This window comes from Lagopus leucura, unplaced genomic scaffold (assembly GCF_019238085.1).
Source record: "Lagopus leucura isolate 7727_CA_CO unplaced genomic scaffold, USGS_WTPT01 Super-Scaffold_100008, whole genome shotgun sequence".
Lineage (NCBI taxonomy): Eukaryota > Metazoa > Chordata > Aves > Galliformes > Phasianidae > Lagopus > Lagopus leucura.
In genome coordinates, this window is record NW_024962265.1 from 242,865 (window position 1) to 253,589 (window position 10,725).

At 45.2% G+C, this 10,725-nt stretch overlaps 1 protein-coding gene across 1 annotated transcript; it reads left to right on the top strand.

The window, feature by feature from the left end:
• Nucleotides 1-1,262: 1,262 nt before the first annotated feature.
• On the top strand, nucleotides 1,263-9,628 carry LOC122180800 (carboxypeptidase A2-like). Its single transcript, XM_042872712.1, has 11 exons — nucleotides 1,263-1,327; nucleotides 3,321-3,402; nucleotides 4,087-4,221; nucleotides 4,390-4,488; nucleotides 5,217-5,318; nucleotides 6,832-6,933; nucleotides 7,128-7,238; nucleotides 7,579-7,669; nucleotides 8,028-8,227; nucleotides 8,732-8,816; nucleotides 8,996-9,628. Exons 1-11 carry the CDS (start codon nucleotides 1,263-1,265, stop codon nucleotides 9,181-9,183), a joined length of 1,260 nt encoding a protein of 419 aa, XP_042728646.1. The 3' UTR covers nucleotides 9,184-9,628.
• The last annotated feature ends 1,097 nt before the right edge of the window (nucleotides 9,629-10,725 follow it).

Genomic DNA, 10,725 nt, shown 5'->3' on the forward strand with positions numbered 1-10,725 from the left:
TCTGGGCAATCTGTTTAGAGCAGCGTGGGTGAGGTCTCTTTAATAAGAACTTCCTTTGAGGATTTATTCAGAGATTTATTTTCCTCAGTCCTTCACCAAGATTTTCAGGGTGGAAGGCATGGCTCCTGGGAGGGCAATCTGAGGCTGACTGCAGAGTAGCTGAACTGTCTCTGTTCTCTCCCATATTAGTTCCCAGTAGCCCTATCTACGCATTTTACAGCACTTTCAATGCCTGGCTCTTCCTTAGTAACGTTTATAATGGGATAAAGAAAAAGTGCATCCAACAGCCCTGCATCTCTGCCTGTCACTCTGAGACAACCACAGCGATGCGTTCCTGCGATCAAAGGCAAGAGAAGCAGTTCTCAAAGCTCAGCCAGGAGAGAACCTCCAGTGTTGACAATGGCAACTCATACAGCTGGGCACCAGTGTGGAAGGCCAACGAGATGCAGTCCATCCCCCATGAAGTGAGCCATAAACAGCGTTCAGCACAAAGGCAAAGGGAGACAAAGAGCTTTTGGATCAGGGAACAGCCCTGTGGGCATTGTAAGGCTGAGAGGCTCCAGCAGTGGCTGCACCAGCACTTTATTGAGCCTTCTGAGAATTCTTCATTAGATAAGGACGTCTGGCAAGGTTATCCAAGGAGAGTAGCTGCAGAGCTGAGTTCCTGAGTTCCTGTTCACCCATGGCTTCGTTTCTGCTCATACTGTGCATTGTCTTCATGTGAAACTTGCTGCATCCTTAATTTGCATGAAGAACTGAATCCATATGAAATCACCACATCTGAAGATTGGAGATGCTAGTTTCAATAAAAAATATATATAATAGAATATATAACTTGTGAGCTGGAGCTCATCCTTCAAAATAACTGGTCAGTTCAAGCATTTTTGATAGGGTGAGATCTTTCTGCTGTGGTAGGCTACTGGGGTAGGAGAAAAACCCATGGCCAAGAATCTACAGGTAGGATTCCTTGCTCCCAGAAACAGTTGGGATAACATTAAATTTCATTCTACTTTCCTCTTCCTGGAAAAACGTTTACTAGAATTCTTTGTGAGCAAAGCATTGAAAATAATTCTTTACTGGTTTGAACCCGAGTGGAAAAAAAATTCTGGAGCAGAAATTGGCCTTCTGTCTATTGGTTGCCTTGAAATGCTGATACCTGTGAGAATTTAATCACATGGGATTCATGTGTTTTGAAGAAGGGATTCCTAACAAGTTCTGTATAAATTCCCCTTTGCTAGACTGAATTGCCCTTTGCATCAACCATGAAGCTGATTTTGATCTTCAGTGCCCTCTTTGGGGCTGCCTTGTGCCTGGAAACTTTTGTTGGGTGAGTCATGCTTTTGTGCAAGACCTTTCACTGCAAGACTCTATTTTCCACTTGTTTTTCTTCCTTATCTTTACAAAATCAGCTTGGGGAACATTCTTTGCTTTTTATGACCAACTTGTTCCACAGCTTTGGCTCTCCCTTGTTTGAAGGAATCCCTTTAGTTTCATCTGACTCGTTTGAGGAGAAGGGTTTAGTTGCAGAGTTGAGCTCCAAAATTCACATTCAAGCAAAGCTCTGTTGCAGCTTTGATGCAGGCTAAGGAGAGATCTCAACCAAGACCTGAAGTTGAACCTCACTGCAGCACTTGAGAGAGTTCAGATCTGATCCAGCACAGACCAGAGCCAGAAGATCACAGCCTGCCTTTAGGTCTGAAGGGTCAATAGTTTCCCATTGTTTTTGAAGGTTCCTATTTCTCTTTAAACACATAATACCCTTCAGAGCCTTTCTAAATAACTTGAATCTTTATTTCCAACCATTCTGAAGGTTCTTCTGTACGTTGCATTGCAAAATTATTCCTGATCTGTTTCCTCACTGCCTCATGGACCCCATAGGAAATAATAAAAGGAAATAATAGAAAACCTAAGAGTAACAGATGTAGTGAGTGAACACTGGATTCTACTGAGTAGATCTCTACATTGAAATGTAAGGATTAAGAGAAAGAAAAATAATACATATTATTTACTAAAATTCAAGTAATATTGTTAATATCAAGGCCAGGAGAACCTATTAATCTGATTCCTGGCACAATGCAGACTGGGTTCTTGTGAATTCATTCCTCAGTCACATCCAGAAATATGGTTAGTGATCCTCATCTCTTCTTCAGGGAAGAATCTAATTCAACATAAATCATGGAGAATCCAATAGTAAGTTAAAGTGGTAAAGTGCCTTCTTTGTAAAAGAATTTTACACCTCAGTTAAGCAGGTCAAGGAAACTGGAGTTGAAGAGCTTTTCTTCTCAGCAGCTGAGGTCACACTAGCAAACAAATACACACATAATGGAGCTCCTATGTTAAGTTTCTTCTTTACCTTTTCCTACAATGTGATTTCCAATTCTGCAGTTGCTCATGTTGATTTGCACTGAGTTATCTCCATTTTCCAGCACTGCTTGCACTGAGCCAGGTTGGGATATGGGGCCTCATGGATGTTGGCTGTCTCCAACAGTAGCCTAGGGAAGAGGATGCAAACAAACCCATCCCCATATGCCACCAGCAAAGGCAGCATCAGCACTGCTCACTTTCCCTAAACCACCTGGATCACTGTGTATCATTTTCATGTTCTCAAAACCACTTAGGGACATCGTGATGGCTGCGTTGTGCTGTAGTCAAAATCAATGTCTGAGATTACCCCTGTGAGCAGCAGAGCAAGGAGCTTCCCGGAGGGGATTAACTCCACCTGGATTTACAAGCCACTCTCTCATGGTAACGCAGGGGAATTTGTCAATAGCCTGACTAGACTGAGGAAAAGTGAAACAAGCCCCACATTTAGTGTTCTCTCTGCTTTGTTTGCTCTGCAAACATTCGATGGTTCACAATTATTTTTTTCCTAGCAAGTTCTTGACAAGAAGAACGAATAGATAGAGCATGAATCCTTGTAGCCAATTAACAACTCATCCACACGATGTATTGTTTGTGATGAGATCTTGAGCATTCCCTTTATCTTGTTACTAATCCGCTGCCCGTATACCAGGCTGGTTCTGTAGGTTGTAGATTGAACTCCTGGGCAGCACTGTCAACTAAATTAAAGAAGTCAATGTGGGCTGATGTGGCCTAGTGGGGGTGGTGGTGTGTTGTGTTGGTGGTTGGGCTGGATGATCGTTGTGGTCTTTTTTCAAACTGTATGTTTCTACGATTCTATAACTACTCAACAAATTTGTAATCTCAAGAGTAAGTTCAACCAGACCCCTTCTCAATCATAGGGTCATAGATTGGCTTGGATTGGAAGGGACCTCAAAGGTGATCTAGTTCCAACCAAGGCTGTTTCTAATTTATTGCAGGCACCAGGTTCTCCGTATCAAGACAAGAAATGGGGAACAACTGAAGAAGCTACAGTTTTTGGAAACATTGGATCATCTTGAGGTATTTCACTGCCACAGTGGCATTATTTAACACCTCAGTCTGAAGTAGGGTTTAGCCTGGTAGGACTTTGCATTAGATCTGGAAGGTTTGCACCATGGCATGGGGAGATACTGTCACAACATGTGTTTTTTAATCTGCTAGTTCCACTGTCAGCCTTGCAGTCAGGAGTGCCTGCATCCAAATTTTCTCCCTATTGGGTTTACAGTTGTATTTGAACTGTTCTTGATCTTAGGATCAAAACCCCATTGTGAAAATGGGGATGCTAATACTTTTTTACTTGTCACCCAGAGCAGTGGAAAGAATTTGTTAATCAATCTGCATTACACTGAAACAGGAAGTATGTTATTAAGTTCTCAGTTATTACTGTTCTTATTGCCATTGGTGAGAATTTTTCTTATCACTTTCTTTAAAAAAATATATTGATTTGAATATTATAGAAACTAGACTTTAGAACAGCCCAACCAAAGGAGAAATAAAAGCAATGCTTTTCATATTCTTGAAACTACTGCTCCTAAAAGGAAGAGTAGTAAAATGATCTCCATAGAAGGTGAACATTTCCTTCTGCAGGATGGGGAGCAACACTGCAGGAGTTCCTCAACTTTGGAAGAAATCTGTTTCTAAACCTTTAGGAAAACTATTGCAAAGCACACTGTCCCCCAAACCAAATCCATTTTCTCTTTTCAGCTTGATTTCTGGTTAAATCCCTCCACCCCTGCTCTCCCTGTGGATGTACGAATCCCTGCTCACAGCCTCCAGGCAGTCAAAGTCTTCCTGGAGTCCCATGGGATTGAGTACTCAGTCCTGATTGAAGACCTGCAGGTAGGCAATGCCGTGTGATCAGCTTTTAAATCCTGGGGAACCAAATATGACTCTCAGTCTGGCCTCTTTCAATGAGTGTGCAGTGCCACCGTTTCATTATTTGACAAATGTTTGGTCACAAGTTTGGAAGTGAAGCATGCTTTCCAACAATTGAATGGCTTATTTCAGGTCGTTCTCGACAGAGAAAAGCAAGATATAGTTGCCAGTCAACAAATGGAACGCAGCAGCAGCACTTTCAACTATGGAGCTTACCATTCTTTAGCTTCTGTGAGTATGTCAGATCCAGATTTTGGGGAAGATTATTCTTTTTTTCTGGCCTTTTTTTTTTTCATGCTGTCTTCAATCAAACATATTAAGATTGAAAATTCCTTTCTTCTGGTAGATAGTTTGGTTTTTAAATGTATAAATTTCATGGTCAGTCAGCATGGGAAGCCAACGCTCCCTCACAGAGTGTTGGAACAGGCAAGTGCTGATTGTACTTCGTGCTAAACTTCAACAGAGTTCTGCCAAAGCCTCTCAGTTCTGATCTTCAAATGAAACTGAGAAATAAACGAATGTAAAAAAATACAGGATGCTGGTAACCATCCTGTAGATGGAGGGAAAATATGTTTACTACCAGAAGTTATTAAAGAAGGTTTTGAAAGAAGTTTTTGAACTTATTTCTGTAATAAATGGATCTTGATCCAGGCTGGATGTGGCTCTGGGCAGCCTGGTCTGGTGGTTGGTGACCCTGCACATAGCAGGGGGGTTGAAACTGGACGATCATGGTTGTCTTTTTCAACCCAGGCCATTCTATGACTCAGTGATGGCTAGGCAGTGCTTCTGTCTACATCTTTGATGTTGGGAACAGCACTGACTATGCTGATATAAAGTGTGGTGAGGTTTTGGCAAGACCATGGCAAGGAGATAAAAGTGGATTTCAGCAGGACCTGCAGTTTTCTGGGCAGTGCTGCACATAAATGTGATGTAAAAGGCATCGTGGCTTTTCATTTCAGATTTACCAAGAACTGGACAATCTTGCATCTGAGTATGGCAGCATTGTCAGTAAGATCCAGATTGGGGAATCCTATGAAAATCGGCCGTTGTATGCGCTCAAGGTACGGTACATCCCACATCACAGCGTGCATATGAATATAGCGGTACTAACAATTGCCTGGGAAGACCCAGGCAATTATAGGCCAGTCAGCCTCACCTCTGTCCCTGGAAAGGTGATGGAACAGCTTGTACTGGATGTCATCTCCAGACAACTGGAAGAAAAGGAGGTTATCAAGAGTAGTCAGCACGGGTTCACTAGGAGGAGGTTGTGCTTGACCAACCTGGTAGCCTTCTATGATGTTGTCTCTGGCTGGGTGGATGGGGGGAAAGCAGTGGATGTAGTCTGCCTTGATTTCAGCAAGGCTTTTGATCCTGTCCCCCATGACATCCTTATAACATAGCTGAGGAAGTGTGGGATAGATGAGTGGACAGTGAGGTGGGTTGAGAACTGGCTGACTGGCAGAGCACAGAGGGTCGTTGTTGGCGGTGCAGAGTCCAGTTGGAGACCCATAAGCAGCGGTGTTCCTCAGGGGTCGGTGCTGGGTCCTTGTTCAACATCTTCATCAATGACCTTGATGAGGGGATGGTGGCCACCCTCAGCAAGTTTGCTAATGATACGAAGTTGGGAGGATTGGCTGACAGCCTGAAGGCTGTGTTGCCATTCAGCGAGACCTGGACAGGCTGAGAGCTGGGCAAAAAAAAAACGGATGAGGTTTAACAAAAGCAAGTGTAGAGTCTTGCATCTGGGGAGGAATAATTGCATGCACCAGTACAGGTTGGGGGATGAGCTGCTGGAGAGGAGCTCTGCGGAGAGGGACCGGGGTGTCCTGGTGGACGACAGGTTGCCATGAGCCAGCAGTGTGCCCTTGTGGCCAAAAAGGCCAATGGCTTACTGGGGTGCATTAAAAAGAGCGTGGCCAGCAGGTCGAGGGAGGTGATCCTCCCCCTCTGCTCTGCCCTGGTGAGGCCTCACCTGGAGCACTGCGTCCAGTTCTGGGCTCCCCAGTACAAAACAGACAGGGATCTCTTGGGAAGCATCCAGTGGAGGGCCACAAAGATGGTGAGGGGCCTGGAGCATCTCTGCTATGAGGAAAGGCTGAGTGAACTGGGTCTGTTCAGCCTTGAGAAAAGAAGACTGAGAGGGGACCTGATCCAGGTCTATAAGTATCTAAGGTGTTGGGGGCAGAATGGCGAGGCTGGACTCTTTTCAGTGGTGAGTGGAGACAGGACAAGGGGAAATGGCCGGAAACTGCAGCATAGGAAGTTCTGCACCAATGTGCACAAGAACTTCTTTACAGTGAGGTGATGGAGCACTGGAACAGGCTGCCCAGGGAGGTGGTGGAGTCTCCTTCTCTGGAGATGTTCAAGACCTGCCTGGATGCCGACCTGTGCGACCTGCTGTAGGGAACCTGCTTTGGCAGGGGGGTTGGACTCGATGATCTCTGGAGGTCCCTTCCAACCCCTACAATTCTGTGAACATCCATGTGTGGTGTACATACAGCACAGTTCAGCCTTGTCTGTATGGGATGATTTTACTGGATGAGGGTTTTAAATACTTTCTCTTTTGTTTGACAGTTCAGTGCTGGAAGAGGAAAGCGCCCTGCGATCTGGCTCGATGCTGGCATCCATTCCCGAGAGTGGGTTACCCAAGCGAGTGCAATGTGGATAGCTAGAAAGGTCACTTTGACAGTGATTGATGCTATTTTGTCTCAAGCATGCCTCTACTTAGAAGTTCACTGCGCCTGCATGTGTTCAGCCTGCTTTGTGGACTCTCTTTTCCCTGCTCTGAAAGCCAGTCTTGCCTCTGTACACTGTTAGAGGGTAAGAAATTTGCTGATAATCACCATGTGATTATCGTTGTGTCTGCATAGATTGCCTCTGACTATGGGAATGATCCATCCATCACCTCTCTGCTGAACAACCTGGACATTTTCCTGCTGCCAGTCGCTAACCCTGATGGATACGAATTCACCCACACCACAGTGAGTAAAGCACATTGCGTGTCTGAGCTGACTGAGAAAGCTGTGGTGCCCTTCCAAGCCAATAAAAGTGAGGGAAATAAGCTCTGAAAGTCCATTTCCTGATGTTTTAAGGTGGAGTTACGAAAGAAGCCAAAGACAGTTGTCTAATCCATCTTTCTCCTTCACTGTAAGTTCACCAACCCTTTGATTCTACGACTCCTTGGCTGTCAGCCCATCAGAAATATTCTCAGGCTTGTGTCTAGCATCCCTTCCTGCTGAATGGCAAACTATTTCTAGACAGCAGGGTTAATGCAAGGATTGAGGTCTGTGCCTTTACAGCCAAAGCGTGTCCTTGTTTCAGAACCGCATGTGGCGGAAGACCCGCTCCAAGAACTCAGGCAGTCTGTGTGTTGGAGTGGATCCAAACAGGAACTGGGACGCAGGTTTTGGAGGTAAGGATAAAGTTTCTGGATTCTAGCTGAAGGAAGAAAATTCCCTTTTGTGCCCCTGGATCCTCTTATACTGGACCAGCAATCTTCTTAATGTAAGGGACTCTGGAAGAAAATTATCAGGTAGAATGGAAGCTGTTTTATAAAGATAATTTCATGTTGATTAATTGCTAATGAGCAAAGGATGAAGGAAGTAATCTGTATCTTCCAGAACTGGTGTCCCTTGGGTATTCTGCTCTAGTATTTATCAGCACATAAGCTTTTGGATCATAGGAAAGCTCAGCTTAGTGTTGATCCGCCTTGAACTTCCATGAGTACCAATTCTTAAAGATTTATTTTTGCTCCCACTTTGTACCAACAGGTCCTGGAGCCAGTAGTAACCCCTGTTCTGACTCTTACCATGGACCCAGTGCCAACTCAGAGGTGGAAGTTAAATCTGTTGTAGATTTTATTACGAGTCACGGAAACATCCAGGCCTTCCTCACCCTCCACAGCTACTCTCAGCTCCTGATGTATCCCTATGGTTATAAATGCACTCCACCAGCAGACAACGCTGAGCTGGTGAGACACAATGACTTGGGTTTAACTTCTTCTGTTCTGTCCAGCTGGCTTTCCACACTGAAGTTATAAGGATGAAAACAAGGGTCGTCCATAACAGTAACCACCCATGAGAGCAAGCAAAGACCTGGGGAAATGCAATGCCTTTAAAAGAAAAGCCATGGTCTTACGCAAGCACACGACCTCCCTCTCCATTCTTGGCCTTTGCTTAAGCAGTAATCCTTCTTTCTGCTTGAAAGACAGCATCTCAGCTGTAATGTGTGTGATAGAGTATGAACCACTGTCATAATTGAAGTGGACAGGACTGTCAGTAGGATGAGTAATTAAGAAATTGATTGATTTGGTGTGACTGTATTTTTTTTTCCTTTTTTTTTTCTTTTTTTTTTGTGGGAGTGAGAACAGGCTGTAAACCAGCTTGGAGATTTTCCTGAGTACAATTCAGGCTGGTGAAATCTCAACATTTAATGTGGCTACACTCTGACTCATCCTTTATCCTTCCCTCTGCAGAACACCATAGCGAAAGCTGCTGCCAATTCCATCCAGTCCCTGTATGGCACCACCTACACAGTGGGGAGCATTTGCACTACTATCTGTGAGTAATTTTGCTCTTCTGATCCCTCTTGGGAGCAGAGCTCCTCCTGGAGAGTGACTTTGGAGCTGAGTTCTCCCATGGAAACCTCATACTTGCTCCTTGCAGGCATAAGAAGTATGAAAGCAGAACTCAGATCAATCCTCTGTTCATCCTCTGGTTTTTCTCCCTTTCTCTTTCAGACCAAGCCAGCGGAGGCAGCATTGACTGGAGCTATGATTATGGCATCAAATACTCATTTGCCTTTGAGCTGAGAGACACGGGTCGCTATGGATTCCTCCTTCCAGCTGCCCAAATAATCCCCACTGCTGAGGAGACCTGGCTGGGTCTGAAAACAATCATGGAATATGTACGAGACAACCCATACTAAAAGCAGGGATGGGAACCAGCTGTCAAGATCAGCAAGCTCAGAAATCCTCTTCCTTTGGTGTGCTGTAATCATACAGCAGCTGTCTGAATAAAAAACCTGCGTGCGTTCTGAGTGTTTCATAGAATCATAGGATCACAGAAACATTAATGTTGGAAAAGACCTCTAAGATCATCTAATTCAACCATCCTGCCAACAGGGACCTGTTGAGGGACCTGCCAACAGTATTGCCCAATAAGCCACATCCCTAAGTACTGTATCTACACGTTTCTTGGACACCATCCCTGTCATGTTGGTTTCTGTGCCTTTCTGTGGGTCTGGTAGATTCCTACAAGGTGTCACAGATTTTAGGACTCAGCCAAAAGATGAGCTTGGAAAGGAGAAGACTGCATCAAAGCATCCTGCCCTATGGCCTCTTGGGTGCCCTCTGCAGCTCCATCTTCATTAATAAATGCCAAATGTGTTTGCACCAAGCAACAATTGCCCTTAGCAGCATTTTGTACCTTTATCAAACCTAACAGGTTTATCTCTTGTCCTCTAATCCCCCAGCAGCTGGTGAGTTACTCATTGCTCCGTGTGCTTGGCGGGAGAGCAAACAGTCCTGATACGAGTGAGTGAAATGTTAGTTCAGACTCATTGGCAAGGCATTAAAAGTGATGGTACTGCTGCTATTGGGTTAAACACAGCTGTGCTGGGTACAGAGCAGCCTGTATCCTCCTGGCACTCATTTTTCAACCTGTCCCAAAACCCTGTCCTCCAACCGGTGATAAAACGCTGCTGGGAAAAGCCTGCTGGTGTGGAGGACCAGGGCTGCAGAGCTCCTGGATCCCACTGAGCTGCAGGGACTCTTGCTGAAGTTGCAGACCCATGAAGCTTCAATCCAAACATCCATGTCTTGAGGTTACCTGGCCCTTCTGAAGGCATATGGCTGGAAGACTACGTCCTCTTCTGGGGTCTGCAGTACCAACAGGACCCAGAGCAAGTCACCAGGAAGGACAGGAGGACGTCTCATGATGGGACACTGAGATGGGTTGATGTGGCCTGGAGATGAGATGGACCCAATAGCAGCCCTCCCATCCTTATGAGGATACTATTATGAAAACAGGACCAGGAACACTAAGAGAGACAATGGGATCATCTGAAACGAGAGATTCAGGCTGGACACATGAAAATCTTCCACCAGGAGGCCAACCCAGCAACAGAACACACTGTGGGATTTCCATTGTTGGAAGACTCCAAAACCCAACGTGGAAGGACCTGGGCTTCCCCCAGGGCCGAGTCCTCAACAGGCTGTGAGGGCTCAGAAGGCTCCAAAATCTGACATGGAAGGACTTGGGCTGCCCTCAGAGCTGAGTCACTGGGGAGGTGGGATACAGCCCTCCAGATATGCCATCTCATCACAGCTACACCATGATCCACCTCAACCAAGACCTCAATCCTGGCACCACAGCTGGGACCAGCTCACAATCATCATCACAAACACAAATAGGGTATCCTAGATAGGAACCTTGTGATTTGGTGTTCTGAAGCCATAAAAGACCCCCA

Excerpts from the sequence above, each read along its gene's own strand:
- LOC122180800 (XM_042872712.1), top strand. The coding sequence starts at position 1,263 with ATGAAGCTGATTTTGATCTTCAGTGCCCTCTTTGGGGCTGCCTTGTGC. Across the intron at positions 4,489-5,216 it reads CTTACCATTCTTTAGCTTCT|ATTTACCAAGAACTGGACAA; the intron begins GTGAGTATGTCA and ends TTTTCATTTCAG. Across the intron at positions 7,239-7,578 it reads ACGAATTCACCCACACCACA|AACCGCATGTGGCGGAAGAC; the intron begins GTGAGTAAAGCA and ends TCCTTGTTTCAG.